This window comes from Nanorana parkeri, unplaced genomic scaffold (genome assembly GCF_000935625.1).
Source record: "Nanorana parkeri isolate BGI_ZX_2015 unplaced genomic scaffold, ASM93562v1 scaffold5, whole genome shotgun sequence".
In the NCBI taxonomy this organism is placed as follows: Eukaryota; Metazoa; Chordata; class Amphibia; order Anura; family Dicroglossidae; genus Nanorana; species Nanorana parkeri.
Window position 1 is genome coordinate 769,178 of NW_017306273.1, and position 16,653 is coordinate 785,830.

Here is a 16,653-nt window from a genome sequence, read left to right on the forward strand (position 1 = left end):
TTGTTAGAATAATGGTGACATCACTGTGATGTACATAGCCTGTGCAGAGAGCAGAGGGACCCAGCAGGACCCGCCCACTACAGAAAACTACAGGAGGGGTGGAAACAAGACCACTCACCCTATACATGGAGAGAGAGCAGCAGTGAGCGGTCTTTATTACAGGAAGTTGCACACCAGATACTGCACAGATCTGGAAGAATTACACAAACCTCATCAAGATTCAATTCAGAATATACATGACTGCTGTATTCACACAATATTGGCCTATCCCAAAGCTCAAATGTAATCTTTTTTTTACTTAGTATAGAATAGATCTATAGAAAATACAGGCACACTGTTTAAACCTATATCTGTATGAGATACAGTATAATGCAGTATATTCAGGTTGACAGCTGAGAGGACATAACGTTGCTGAACCTACACCTGACCAACTAAAGCAACCCCAGATCATAACACTGCCTGAAAATGACCTTTCTTTTTTTCCAACCATTAAAAAAAAATTGTAATGCTTTTTGTAATTATTTTTTTATTTTTGTTATTTTACTGTTGGGGGGCTCTGGGGAAATATCAGGGGTCTAAACCCCAGATATTTTCCTTTAAAAATAGAAAAAGAGATTGAGGACATGATTTAGGACATTGAGTCCTAAATCTCCTTTTCTGCAGCTCCTGTTATAAATGAAGAGTGATGTAGAGCACTTCCTGTTTATTCATAACTGGGGACACAGTAAGCTTACTATGTCCCCAGTTGTTTAAAAACATTATTTAATTCCTGGTCGCCGAGTGCTTGTAAGCTGCTCTCCCATCCTGACGTGGAAAGTTACAAGGACAGCATTTATCTCCTAGTCACACTGTGACACCACCAGGGAAGACCATCGGATTCATCCCCCTAGGACATAACCGTCAACTAACCCCCCTCTTTGACCAACAAGTTAAGAATACACCGCCTCCACCTCCTCGTCACCCTCGTTCAACAGTACAACAGGCAAGTAAAGAAGAACGCACCACCCCGGCTTCCTCGCTATCTTCAATCAACAGGACAAACCCCCCCCCCATCCTTTAATTTCCACCCGTAAGATCTGTAATACAATGAAAGCCAAAACTCTCCCTTCCCGAGCAAGGACACCCCGCAACACACCCTCAAACATACCACCACTTCTCCCCACCAAATCACATCCCCCCAATATTGAAAGCTTAATGAGGAAACAATTCCTCAAACTACAACAACTGACCTTTGACAAAAATACACAATGGTGGGACATCCAGTACCTACAAAAATACTTAGACCTAAAAATCACCCCCAGGGGTCTAAGAATTAAAAATCGCTGTGACTTTTTAGACGAAGACTTATGCCAAAAATGGGATTGGGTGGCTGAGTTCAGCACGGCAAAATGGATAGACATAATACTGGAACAGCGACAAAGAAAACTAACCAAACTGAATACAGACATAGAAACACTCTTAAAAAACATGACCAATGAATTTAAGACCTCTCCCCTATTCCCTAAATGGCTCTCCACCCTAGAGAAAAATAAAATCAAAAACACAGAGAACATTGTCCAGATCAAATCCAAAAAATTATTCTGTGACCAGTCAGATTATGCAGTGGGGAACATTTTCAACTGGAAGAACTCTGGTGGAAAATACACCCCACCCTCATTATTGTCACTCATAATTACCCCATCTGACCACATAGCAGACCTAACTTGGGATTAATCCACTGCCAAATACATTAAGAACACTCCAAACATAAGGGCAAAGCCCAACCAGCCAAACACCGACAACATCCCCCCAGACCCAACTATTATCACTCCTGTTTCTCTCCCCACACTCGTGCCCACTATTCCCCAAAAGACTCACGAGACTCCTAATCATCAGGGCACAGACCATGACCATCCCACTGTCCTCCAACCCAGACTGAGCCCACATGTCCTTTTGACGGCTGCACCCAGCGGGCATACTTCACTCGAACCAGTTATCAACTCAGAGCTCGGTACACCCTTAGTCGCAGAATCAGAACATTTTTTAGAGGTTGGCCACCTGCGCCCACAAAAAAGAAAAAAACCCGAAGAGGGACTAGGGGAGGAACACGAAGCAAGGGGCATCACAAAAAAAGAACGATCACACCAGCACAATCCTCAGTCAGAATCTTCAACCTCTCAGACCACACCCTGACCGCACATGAAACAACACTACTCAACAAAGGTCTGAACTTTGCACCTGACATTAGACCCAATTCCTTTTCTTTGTTCAAAGACCTGAACAAATTCATTCGCACTTTGACCCTTAAAAGACATTACACCAACACTCTACCACCAGATACTCCAGAGGAATTAAGTTATCCTTCCGTCTCTGCCTCCATGTCAGAAGACCCCAATAGTGACTCGGACACCTTAGCAATCTTAGAAGAGTTAGCTGACCCGTCACACCAACTAAATTTTGAGCTAGCGGAGTGGCTCGACCCCGACATTATACACAGTTCCTTACGCCCCCCTTCCAAATTCTACCCCCTCAAATCTAAGGGTTGCAATATAGAAACCTTCTATCAAGCCACCTACGCTGAATTCACTAAACTTTGCAATCCACCCCAGGGAAACCCAGGTTCCACCAAAATGAAAAAAACTAATCTCTCTACCAAAGAAAAATCTGCATTGAAAAACCTCACTAAAAATGATAACATCTCTATCAGACAAGCGGATAAAGGAGGAGGAATAGTCATTCAGAACCGCGCCGATTACATCGCAGAGGCCCATCGCCTCTTATCCGACACCACCACCTACGCCAAACTCCCCTCAGACCCATTGCCCCAGTTCCTAGCAGAACAGACAAAGCCTTCAATGACGAGGTATTAACCAAAAAAGAAAAACTGGTGTTGTGTCCCCCACAGCCCAATACACCCTTTTTTTACCATTTACCCAAAATACATAAAAATGAAACCACACCCCCGGGGAGACCAATTATCTCCAGCATCAATAGTCTCACCAGCGGCCTGTCCAAATACATAGATGAGTTCTTACAACCCTTTGTGGTCACCTTACCCTCCTACTTAAGGGATTCAGGACACCTCATAGACACCATCCCATCCTGACTCCTCTGCCTGTCACACGAGGCAGTGGGGGAGGAGAGCTTGGCCTCCTGTGACAGGCGGAGGAGTCAGGATGGAGAGCAGCTTACAAGCACTCAGCGATCAGGAATGAACAGGAAGTGGCCCCCTTTGGTGGTCAATTTAGAAGTGGCCCCTTATATTGATGGTCAATGAAGAAGTGACCCTTCACATCGGTGGTCAATGTAGAAGTGGCTTCCTCACATTGGTGATCAATGTAGAAGTCACCCCTTTCATTGGTTGTCAATGTAGAAGTCACCCCTTACAATGGTGGTCAAATGTAGAAGTGACTCCTCACATTGGTGTTTAGTGGAAAACTGGTGGTCAGTGTAGGTGGGAGATCAATCCACCATTGCTCACTGCTTAAGGAATCCCTAGAACCCTGGAGAAATACTGAAAGAGGGGGACTCCACTATTCACTTCTGCACCTTAGCAGCTTCCCGTGTTACCTGCCTGAATGTTGGACCAACAAAGCACATTGTCAGCCTGCCGAAGTCACCTCAGTCCTCTTCTACTCCAAGTACCTGAAGCCATCTTAAACTGACAGCACCGAGCAAAGCAACAGAGTCCTGCTTTGCAGGGTATTACATGGGATGCTCAAGACAGATGCAGGGACCCATTCTAAAGCTATGTAAAAACAGCTTTTTCCATGAATACCTAACTTAAATTATACAGTGGTTTTGCACACCTGCCTGGACTTCAGCTTTGATCACTTGGCCTCTGTCAATGAGGAAGGCTGGAGTTTAAAAAAAGAGTAGCCAGCAGATTAGCATGCCACTCCTCCAAGTCCCTTTGGCAGAGACCATGTGACACTCTTCAGACACACTCTTCAGACATTGCAATTTTACTTTTTCTACAATAACAGAGCGTATCAATTATAACGATGGAAACTTCTCAAGCATTCATAGGTCTCTTTCAAATGTTTCTGATCACGAGACACAAGTATTGCAAACCGTAGAGTGTGCTGATCGAGCACAGAACGCTTTACAGTGCTACAGGAGTAACCAATATTGTCAAATTGCTTCTCCGTGTCAATACCCCCAGGGATTGCAAAACCAATAAAATGTGGCGCCAGCTGTATGGGAGATATGGTTACCAAAGATATCTCTGGCTTCACTACCGAGGTAATAAAAAGCTTTATTTGAAACATTAGATCAGAGGCCTGCGGTTTCTGTTTACCAGTGTCTTTAAAGAAAATAAACAAGGCCGAGTGTCTTGCCGGCTGTGTTTGCACATGCAATAGGTTTATAGCCAACGCTTTGCGTTACAATGTTTTATTTGGAAAAGACGTGTTCCTTCTGCTGCTTTAAAGTGGACCTGTCACAAAGTCAACTCTGGGAATTCATAAGGAGTGTCCTAGACACGGTTCATAATTCTGTTGCTTCTCCGCATGACAAACATCGGTGCCTGCAACAGATCCATGTACCTGACGGAAGTAGGTACATGAATTTGTCAAATGGAGGTGTAGTGGGGACAGCACTCATGCCAGAGTGTCCATACTGTTGACACTCCGACATCAGTCAATGTTCAGTCACCAGACCGTACAGTGTCATTGGTTGCTAGGACGTTGTTGACTGTTGCCAGGACTAGGTCGGCTGCTCAACATCATTGGTTGTTAGGGTGCTGTTAGCTGTGCACCCGACAGCGTACTAGCAACCATGGACTCACCCTGAACCCCATTCAGCTGTCGGCCGGGAGATGGTGCGGCCAACACCTCAGTGTAAATACAGCGGCCAAAGTGACGTTGGCCACATACGGCATCCCCCAACCCTAACGGGCCCCTGCTTACCCAAAATGCAGGGTGCATCTTCTAAAAGCAGCCTGTTATTTGAATTTAGTGTGGCTGTGCATGGCTTCACCTATCCATAAGATCCAGGCTCCATCAATGACAAATATTACAAGTCCCATCAGCCACCGTGTTTATTCAGAACTCTCTCTCTCCTTGTGCAGGGTCACTGGTCTTTTCTCCGCCCCCTCCTGTAATAAAGACCGGTCACTGCTGCTCTCTCTCCTTGTGCAGAGAGACTGGTCTTGTTTCTGCCCCCTCCTGTAGTTTTCTGCAGACAGCCTGTAGTGGGTGGAGCCTGCTGGACCCCTCCCACAGCTCTGCTTTATGCACAGGCTATGTACAGCAAAATGATGATGTCACTGGTACTTTTACAAGATAATATCAAAATGAATTCCTATCCTTTGTAGCTATTAAGGAATATATTTAAATAAACATTTTTGTGTGCCCGTAGTTGAGCTCGCTTTAAAATGATATATTTTACATTTTCTGCACTTAAAAAAAAAAAGTTCAATTCTGAATGTATAAAAACACATTAGATACGTCTTTCATTCTGATATCAACAAATGGAAAAGAACAAAGATGTCTTAACACAACATTATCTGTCTGTGTGCAAACCAAAAGAAACCATTTACCCCTTGTGAAATGTTGCTAGGCAACCACTGCGCAACTGCCCAAAACCCTGCCAGGAGCTCGAAGTTTAAAGCCACCTCAAAATAAAAAAGAGAGGGAACCGTGCAGAAAAATCAGAACTTCCATTCAGAAGTGTTATCAACTTAAAGCCATTCATCCGTCATAAAATTACTTCGGCTTCGTCTCTTGTCTCAGTTGCTGGAGTGTTAACATCTCAGATAGCAGGAGTGTGTGATGCTACATTTGGATCCAACAACATTATAGAGGTGTCTGAATTCCATCCATTGAGCGGCAAGAAAAAGAGAAGACAATGCTCGGCAACATGAAAATGGTTTGTCCGGATTTGTCTCTTAAAGAGACCCTGTTACCGATCCTGACTCTGCCTTGTTAACAACGTGTTCGTTGAGCTGTGTTGATCCGTACAGATCAAAGCAGCTCAATGGAAGAGCACATAGAAAGCAATTGTTTAATTAATTTTTTCCTCTTCACACCTATAACGCTGTGTTGAGGTGCCCTTTGTAAAAATGTAGACATGTCACATATTTTTCGCAACACACACATTCCGGAATGTCTCTGCTGCAGTGAATAGAAGTGAATACAATGTAATTTTGTGACATTTCAATAGTTTTATTTATTAAAATATGGTAAACAGTGTAACAATGAGAAGCACTATCGCACTGTGTTTTTTTTTTTGGTAGAACATTACTGAAATATCACAATTTGCATTTCATTTAGTTCTATGGGCATAGTGGGGTGCAAGGCGGTTGTATGGCATCGCATCCCGCTGCGCTGAAAAAAGTACAGCATATCATATTTTTTTTTTAGCGCAAAACCACCGACGGTGGTGTTAACCAATCCCGCCTGTGACAAGGCATATTGCCTTGTCTTGCATTGGGGCTGCGATGCCAACGCACCTGGTGTGAATGGACCCTTACTCAATAAACCAAAAATGATACATCCTTGTATCAAATTTTTTAACTATTTTATGTTATACCCATATTCAGGGTGTAACATGAAACTTGGTCACATTTACTAACCCCAACCCCCCAATTTCAAACCATCTACCACATATTGCTTCTCCCTGCAGGATCTAGCTGCATCATCTATTCTCAGGGATCTGTGAACGGGAAGACTACAAATTCCATCTACCACTGTGGCAGAGGGACATGGAGATCTCCCCAGCACAAGTGCCTTTACGTCATCCCACTTGTAGTCCATTGTCTTCTTTCTCCAGCCCCATAACAGAAGGTCCATACCTCCATGTGGACCTAGAGCTAGGGGTAAACAGTGCAGGAACGTGTGCACTGCACCTGTGACACACTGATCACGGTTGCAATGCATTGCAGGTTTGAATTGCGTATCACGTATTGCGGAACCTGGCCTTGGGGCGGCAGGGAGAGTAAATCCGGCCCTGAAGGTAGTGCTCTGGCAAGACATGGGCACCTATCACATCAGATGCCTCTACCGGAGGCAACCTACACAATCGAGAACCAACCTGCACAGAGATTGGTACACCTAACTGTAACTGTGCCCACCACGCGTCACAGCATAGAAAGAATGCACTGCACCCAGGTACTAAATTTAAGTACTAAAGACCTACCTCTTTAATATACAGCCTCAGCCCTGTTAAGCGAGGGTCAACCAAAAATAAAATGTTACAAGCAAGGCCAATATGGGACAGCAGAGGAATCTCATAAACAAGAAGATTATTGAGGTTTTCCTTGAATTTTTTTTTTTAAGCGATCATGAATCATGCTAAGTTGCTTACAGATACGATTTGAAAATTTTTACTTTTTAAGACTGATTACTAAAAACATATTCCCAGGAACACAGATTATGTACAAAGGGCGTGCGTAGTTTCCAACATATGGCTTTTGTAATATATACAGTATACATAAATCCTTAACATAAGGCCCGTGCCGCAATGTGCAAATATCACATTTTTAAACAATTATAAGGAATCTTCGTATCTCTTTTTTCCCTCCTCTTCTTGTCCTTCATTCTTGTACTGAAAATACAACAGATGATTTTTTTTTCTCAGCAAAATCATATACCGGTATACTCACTGATCAATGTGGATAATAACTAGCATCACAGGGATTCCACCACTACAGTCCCCGGGCTATGAAAGAAACAGCCCCTACGGGTAGCGGTCAGCATGTACACTGGGCTCACCAACTGTCAGTGACAGCTGACTTCCAGCACTAGGCCCAGGAGCCGAAACAATCAGCTACTGGACTTAGGATCTTGCTCCATAGGAGCTCTTGTAGCAGATCACTGTAAATAATATTGGTAGTCATAAAGAAAAAAAGGTACCGGTGCATCCCTACTTCCACATTCTGTTTACATTTGAAGTCATGGGTGAAGTCACAGCACTTGCTCTGACTCCAGAAGTCCAGGCAGAGCTGAAGCATCCCTTACCCGCCTTTCACTCTGCAGCAATTCCCTCCTATAGTGATCTATTGCTGGCTGATTGCAACCAGCAATAGAACACTGTTAGAAGAAATCTTTTGCCACACAGTCACCCCGTGAAAAAAACAAAGTAAAAGAAAAAGAAGTTTTGTCGTTTGATAAACTTTTAACTCCTCAGGATCTACCAAAAACATAATCAGTTTGAGGTAGAGTAACCCTTTAAAAAATATAAATAAAAAGTTGGCAAGCCTGCTCCTTAACATGCTTGGCAGAATGAAAAGCTTCTGCTTGGTGAATCACAGATGTAGCACGGTCACACTTCTCTCCAGAAAAAAGCAAAAAAATGTTTGAGGTCGGGATTTTTCCAAACGGAAAATAAATAACACGTTGCCAGCCTTGTGACTTTTTCTCTTGCAGAAATCACATTCACACAAGGAAAGAAAAAAAAAAAAGAAGAAAGGTGTGAAAACTTCAAAGAAAAAAAAACAAAAGATCAAGTAACAGCTATTGCGCATTACATTTGTCAGAAGAAAAATATCGCTACTGAAAGTAATATGTTAGAAGTGCTCATTAAAGGGTCTGTCCACTTTCTAGAGAAATTTGCATCAAAGAGATATTTGGTGAATGATTGGAAAAATAGGGGGGCTAACAGAGCGGGGGGCCTTTTTATTACATAGATCAGATTGCATGGTGAAATCTGTCTTAATTCCTAGGACACATATTCATTTACAAAACTGTTTCCAACACTGTCCATCTTAAAAAAAAGCTTGTCGTTCTGAACATTAATCAACTCAATGTAGAAATATGGCCATTAAGGTATACTCACACAGTGGCGTCACAAGTGGGGCGCAGGGGGGCGGGGTGTCACCATTGGAGGGGTGACACCAAAATTACTGACAATTGGTGTCACCTCCTATCAAAAGTCGGGCACTCGGTGCCGGACCGAGAGCCCGACAGCGTCAGGAGAAAGGAGGGGACCTAGCGGCATACCTCATCCCGCCGGGTGAATGCCCCCTCCTCTCTCTCCCGGCGTCCATCACCAAGATGGCTGCCGGCAGGCATCAATAAGGCAACCACGCATGCGTGATGACGTCATGGCGGGGGTGTCACTGTGTATAGGACGTGATGACTCACTGGACCTTAGACCGCTGCAGCAGAGAGGGGAAGAGGCTCCAGTGACCAGTTTATGAGCAAGCCGGCTCCAAGACAAAACCGAGCACTTAACACCCAGGGCAGGGGTAGCCCCACAGCAAGGGTTAAAAACAAGTTTTCTGGGAAATCTGCTTTAAATATAAGTGCAACTCCCCTTAGAGTTTTCTCTTATTCCAGCAGCAAAGTCCCAGAAATACCTGTTGATCCTACCAGTGAATCCCACCCAATGCAGCTTCCTGTGATAGAGTGGCAACAATACTACACTGCTCCCGAATTCAGAATAGAGTTGCCCTTCTCACGAAGGCTGTGCCTGCTCGTACTACAATGGAATTTAAAAATGTTGCAGGGGCATGGTTATTAGCATTGTCACTGCTGATTCACAAGCCTGTAGCTTGTCAAGCAGCAACCTGCCCACCAGTTTTCTGGATTGACAGGACTGCCTCTGTCACTGAAACCCTCCCACTGTTTTCTGCAGTGTCTGGGAGGGGAAACGTGTAAGACACAAATGAATAAGGATTTGGCTCAGTCATGGAAGTGACAAGGGTACATCATTTATGGCAAAATCAACAGGCATTTGCTGTACTTGCTAAAAATATAATCATCCTGAAATGAAAACTAATGTAGTCACCACATCTGGTAAGCTGCAATATATTACAGTTTTGTTCTTGGGTTTAGGTATCCTTTCGTATAGAGTTGCCTCCCTTGTGGCTTTAACAGCCTCCCACATTCTGGGAAGTCTTTGCCCAATATATTGGAGGGTGTCTAGTGGAACGTGTGCCCATTTGGCCTAAAGAGCAATTGCGAGGTTAGTGATGTTAGGTAGAAGACCTTGGTCACAATTGGTATTCATCTCAAACATGTCCAGAAACGTTGAGGTCAGGGCTCTGTGCACCCCACTTGATTTCCTCAACACCAAATTCATCAAACCATGTCTTTATGGAGCTGGCATTCTCCACAGGGGCCCAGTTATGGTGGGGGAAAAGGGCCTTTCCCAAACTGTTGCTACAAGTAAGGAAGCACACAATTATCTAAAATGGTTTTTTATATTTTAGCGTTAAAAATAACCTTCACTGGAAACACCTGCACTCAATCAATCGGAGGGGGTCCACATAATAGTGTATATTGCCTGCATCAATCTTGATGTCCTTGCATGACAAACTACCAATGGTTCCCCAGTCTAATGTTTAAGGGCCTGTTCACATGAGATCAGGTCCTGATCAGGTGCTGATCAGCAGACGTGGAGCTGCTGATGGTGCGTTTTTGACGCGTTTTTGATGCGTTTTCGGTCCGGATGCTGACAGTTAATTTGTTCTCAACGTTGATGACATCATAATAAGTGGAGCAAGAATACATTTTTTCTTTTTTTTCCCCCTTAGCTGCATTGCATTGCGTTTCCGTTCCGTTTTCGTTGCGTTCCCAGACCGGACAAAATGTGACATGCAGTATTTTTTCTGTCGTAAGCTGAACGGACTGCGCACGTGAGAACTGTAGCCCATAAAACACATAGGGATACATTGGGATGCATTTTGAGTGCAGCAGCGTACAGAGCCGGTCAGCACACAAAACGGACGTCGTGTGAAGAGGCCCTAAAAGAGTGCCTATCCTATAAAGAGTAGCTAAACCCAGGGACAAAAAATTTACATAATGCAGCCTAGCCCGGATTTACTCTCTCTCTGCTGCCACAAGGCCAGGTTCCTCAATGCGCCCCTCTCCCCAACAACCCCCGCCTCCAATAGAGAATGGCAGCCAGATGGCGTGGGCGGCAAGGTTAGTTATATTTTTTTTCTTTACTTTTGTATCACTTTTTTCATTTGTTTTACATTTTATTTATTCTACTTTTTAAAATTTTTATTTATCTTATTATGTTTTATACATTTTTGTATCTTATTATTTTTTTATTTAATTATTTTTTCTTTTTCTTTTAAAACCTGTCACCTCCAATATAGGAGTTCTAGCACTGTGCAACTGCATGTCCCAGGCGATAGGAATTCCCCACCCCTGCCGCCCCTCTGCCCCCTGTCACCCCGAGGCAGGGCCTCGGTTGGCCTTGCACTTTTTGAAAAGATATAACAAAACACTTTAATTTTATATATAACACAGCAAAATTAGGTAAATAAGAGAAGTATATTGCTAGGTTTTATACAACCTTTAACAATTGGAATTATTAGTTATTAGGTCTGCCATCAACTGGTAAAGGGGCATGTGACCTCCCAACTCCCACTTATCCTACAAACATAGGACTACATTTCTATTATTAAAAAAAAATGTTTTTAATTAGCCAACTGGCACCAGTCTGCCTTCAGGAAAGTGAATCAATATTTAGTTGTAATGGAAAATAGGATGTAGATGTTAAGATATATCGCAGGATACAAATGCCGTGATAATTGAACCACACGTGATACAAATTGCTGTTATACACAAATCCCTCGTGTTTACAGCAGTGGAAAATTTTCATACAATTTTCCACCAATGTGTCTTTATTTCTGCTTAGCTATCAAGTTCTGCAATGGAAAATGGGAGTCAGGCAGCCAAAAAAATAAATGATCAGACTGGGACTTGAGGGCCAAAGTGGATTTTCGATTTCCACTGGAAGAATTTGGTCTTACTCTGGCATTCTCGCTCTGGATTTATGCCTGTGCTAAGGTCGAACAATAAAATTCTGTTTAAACAGAAGAAATTCCATTTGGTTACAACAGACAAAATGGGAACAGTTCCTGCTCTGTATATGATAAATCAACTCTGTCCTGCAAAGATCACTCATGGGGGGGATTCATTCTCACTTCCTATTAATTCAAAATAAATGAATACAATTAAACGATGATGCAAAACTTTCCACTGCAAAGACTGAGTTTGTAGACTGACTGTGTGTGGGGTTGGTACTATACTGAATACAGACAAATACCTATATCCCAGTCTCTCACACAAATATATGTAGAGAGGGAGGTTGTGTGAGAGATGGAAAATAAATAGGTGAGATACATAGAAAGAGCGTAAAGGAGATGGAGACAGAAATTGAGAAAAGGGGGAAAGAGAGGCGAGGGGGAAAGAGAGGCGAGGGGGAAAGAGAGGCGAGGGGGAAAGAGAGGCGAGGGGGAAAGAGAGGCAAGGGGGAAAGAGAGGCAAGGGGGAAAGAGAGGCAAGGGGGAAAGAGAGGCAAGGGGGAAAGAAGGGAGAGGGAGAAAGTAGAGGGAGCCAGCAGTTAGAGGTTGGAGAGAGAGAGCGAGAGAGAGAGAGAGCGAGAGATGAGAAAAAGGGGGGTCATAGGGAAAGAAAGATGAGACGGTGAGAGGGAAAGAGAGGAGGGCAGAAAGGGAGGCAGACAAGAAAAGAAAGGAAGGAAGAGTGGGAGAGAGGAAGGCAGGAACAGAGGAAGGAATAGAAGAAGGAAGAAAGGATGGGAGAGAGGAAGGCAACTAGAAAGAGAGAGAGAGGAAGGAAAAAAGGAAGAGAGAGAGGAAGGAAGGAAGGGAAAAGGAGAAAGGAGGGAAGGAAGAGTGGGAGAGATGAAGGCAAAAAGGCAGAAAGGAAGAAAAGGGAGAGGGAAGGAAGGCAGGGAGAGAGAAGGGAAGGGAAAGAGGGAGGAAGGAGGGAAGGCAAATGAGGGAGGGAGAAAGAAAGGCAGAGAGGGAGGAAGGAAGGCAAGTAAGAGAGAGAGGGAGGAAGCAAGGAACGAAAAAAGGGAAAGAAGGACGGAAGGGAAAGAAAGAGAGGGACGGAGGGTGGAAGGGAGAGAGGGAGGGAAGGAGGAAGGGATGCAGGAAGAAAGAAACCTGGAACAGCTGTTACCATTCATCCCTTTGCAGGGTCCACTTTGCTGGAAACTGAATCACAGATGAAGCAAGCAAGACTTTTTTAATTCACTGTAACAGCTAAAGTGCACAGGTCAACACGCTCTACTAAAAAAAAAAAAACAAGAAAAAACCTCCTAAAACTTGTCTTGAGCAATTTTTTAAATAATGGATTTTGTTGTGAGGACTCATTGCATTACTCTGTTGGTTTTTCCATAAATATAAACGTATGATGTAAAACAGTAAACGGGGGACGTGTGACATGGATGCTCCGGAAATAACTTGTTTTTACTGCGCTTTTCCCGTACATGGTCCTCAGCGGAGGGAATCTACAGGGAGCACACCGATCACAGCTACTTTGATATGCGAGCTTCTACTGGTTTGCTTTGAGGAGCTGACGTCTTTCCTAAAAGACAGAGAGCTGATCAATGTAATTTGCCGTGTTGCACAAAGATGACTGGCAAAACAACATGGCTTTGACGCAGGGTGACAATCAAACGAGCCTTTTTTTTTTTTCTGGCAAAATTCAATCACAGCTTCTAATATTTTAATTATATAACCTCCACATCAGGGACTTGTATTGTGTGTGCCAGATGCTGGCAAGCCTCCGCCATCCAGCAGTCATATTGTGGCACTTGTGGAACAACGTGCTCAGTGCTCAGTGGGACAGCACAATGAAAGGTCTGTGCTCTCTGCAGATGAGCCAAGAAAACAGATACAACACCGCAGTGAAAATGATGTCGATGACTGGATTAGGTTTGCAGATAATGAGTCTCCTCATGAAAGAATGAGCATTAAAAGGAGAAGTTGTGGGGGGCTCTTACCCACCCGAAGCAACCCCCAATCTTTGTAGCTCCATCCAGCATATTCAACAAGCAACATTTCAGCGTTTCCATTACTCACAATGGGGTTTAAATGGAATCTCTCTCTAGGTATCTGAAAGTGATTGCTCACATCCTAAAGTTATCTTCACTGAGCCACGGGTCCCCAAATGCTTGGCCACCATATTTAATCCTGGTCACACGTCTGGTCTAGCCCCTCTCACTCTCCTCTCCATTTGATTGGCCGATTGCTTTTGTTGGCCAACAGGATGGCACTGTAAGCAGAAGGGTTAGTGCCCAGTGGCTAGATGTGCAATCTGGAGATAGAAGTCACTGTTCTCACCCTAGCTTTTGGAAAATTCTGGGGGTGCTGTGAAGATTTAATAATGCCATTAGACCCCAGGAGGTGCCTACCGTAAGGATCAGGAGCACCTTGGAACAGGTTCACTTTAAACTTCATTGTGAACGATGGAAATAGTCTAAAGTTGCATAAGCTGAACCACCAAAATACCAGCTGTGCGACTTACATTAGAATTTACCGTGAGCCATGCAGGGCAAAAAAAAACAGGTTCACTTCAATGCAGACCTCCGCAGGAACATATACCTTTCCTTGGCTCCAACACCGTGCCAGGAGCAAATGGAAAGTCTAGAGTAAGCTATGAGTCACAGCTTGCACAGGGCTATGGACTCCTGTGTGACAATGCTGATTGGACTGCATGGAATGAGTCATGAAATGGTACCATGTACTTCTTTCAGCTCCCAGCACTTAACTTTGCATGAAGACATTCAGAAATGGGCCCCCCCAAAAAAGGTGAATGAGTCCAAAAGGTTTTTAATTCTTCACAATTCAAATCACATAAAAAGCAGCTAACGTGGCTCAGACTGTCCATACACTACATTAGGGCTTACAGCAGTGAAATGAGGACTTGAAATAATTCAAAGAACTAAAACCAGATTACTCTTTATTTGGTTTATTTAAACTCTCCTGTAGGACTGCATTGTGGGCCACAGCAGAGGCAGGGGAAGGAAGGAAGGACAAATATATGCTGCTCTGGGCAGGGGGGGGTCCACCATGGACACCATCAACACAGAGCTGGTATGTTCTCTTCTGTATAGGTTTCACTGCCTCTGTATTATCGGACATTTTAAAGTAGAATTAAAAAAAAGTTGACAGTAGCGGAATATTTACAAAGATGATAAAAATTGCTTCTTGCTCTGCTCATCTTCAAGAAGAATTTGTTTATTTTTGCTTTTTTTTCTCCATGATGGAGCCTCTTTAAAGCCGAATGCTATTTATATATACACCTCTATGAAATACATATACTGTATATACTGTATGTGAGCTGCCAGAACATTTGTCATTCTTTTTAGCTGCTTTAATGATTCACACATCAGCAAGGTGACCAGATGACTGTGTCACCAGATGAATTAGCATCATTGCTCTGCTGAGGTCCTCCGGGTGCTCTCCACCTCTTGTAAGCTGCCTAAAGCACCTACCCGGGTGCCTGAAAACAAGTAAGATTGACAGCACACTGCATTGCAAAATAGTCTGATTGGCTTACAGTGTATAGGCCTAATCTCTGCTAGGGATTATGGGAAGATAAAGACATCTCAAGCAGTTCCACTTAAAGGAATTTATAGTGAAGTGCAAATTCCTCTTGAGCAGAACAGTAGTGACATCACTGAATTTCACTCCAAACCTCCTGAGACTAGCAGTCAAAGACAGCAGTGCCTTAGAGCTCACACCACAGCTATACAGCTATGAGGCTATAAGCATAGGAGTGCCAGGGCACCATCACATACCAGGAAGTTCATAGCTATTTTTCAGAAATAATTCAAATTTAGGGTACGACTCAGGCACAAATAAGCTAAACCCCAGCCAAAAATACGATAATAATAAAACAGCCCATTAAAATGCTGCAATATTCACCTTCAATGCAGAGATTTCCTCTGCAGTACTTTATCGCTGCCACTAGATGCCCTCAGTCTGATGGTCAGCATCATTCAACTCTGAGCCCAGGGCATCCTGAACCCACCCCCAGCTATGACTGGACCGTGAAAGGAGACTATGGCTGCAACAACTAAATCAACATAATTGATTATAATCGATGATTGAAAAAGTTGTCAACTTTTCCAATCATCAATTAATCGGCTTTTGATTGGTTGGCCCTGTTCGCGGCTCCACACACGCACCCGGCCGCATCCATGCTCCACACGCCGCACCTTCTCCCCGCCTCACGCTCACCGCCTGCCCACATCCACGATCGGCACAGAGACGCGGGGAGAAGAAGTAAGGAGGGGCAGGTGTGGGCGGATGACAGCCGACTACTGCTGGGTTTTGTATTCCTCTATAGCCAATGCCATTCTTCATCATTGCTGTATAATTTTACACTTTTCATTTCACTATATTGCACGCCACACTTTTTTTTTTCTTTTTTAACTTCCACCGCTCCAAGCTTGCTCCTGTGATGGACTGCAATCTCAATACAAACTAGTAGTCCCATCACTGGAGCCATTTAATTTTTTTTTTTTTATCCGATTAACCGATTAATCGAACTTAATAATCGGCTAACTAATCGATTTTGAAAATAATCGTTAGCTGCAGCTCTAAAGGAGACGCAGCACAGTGATGAGCTCATCTCTCACTCTGCTCTCTCCTATCAACATGCTTCTTGAACCGATTGGCTCCTTGTGCTGCTTCTCCCTCTTATGTTCCAACCCTGTTTTACAGCGACTGTAAAAGGCTGATTTTAGGTCAAATTCACTTCACACTGCTTGTATTTAAAAAACACATTTAAGGAAGAACTCTGGGCAGAAAGAAATGTAACCCTTGCAGTGGGACTACCTCTGCACTGCAAGGGTTAAGTGCTTGTTTTGTCTAGGGAGCTAAAATACTCACCTGAACTTTCCTCTCATCTGGCTGCTAGACTGGTCCCCTACAATCCGGCGGTGGAATGTCCC

At 43.7% G+C, this 16,653-nt stretch overlaps 1 protein-coding gene across 1 annotated transcript in view; it reads right to left on the reverse strand.

Annotated features, from left to right (window-relative positions):
- The window catches only part of ACOT7 (acyl-CoA thioesterase 7), a 130,478-nt gene that overhangs the window by 63,305 nt on the left and 50,520 nt on the right, over positions 1-16,653 (reverse strand). The window contains exon 6 of the mRNA XM_018576546.1: positions 7,474-7,527. Within this exon, the coding sequence (XP_018432048.1) occupies positions 7,474-7,527 (54 nt within the window). The remainder of the gene's footprint in view (positions 1-7,473; positions 7,528-16,653) is intronic.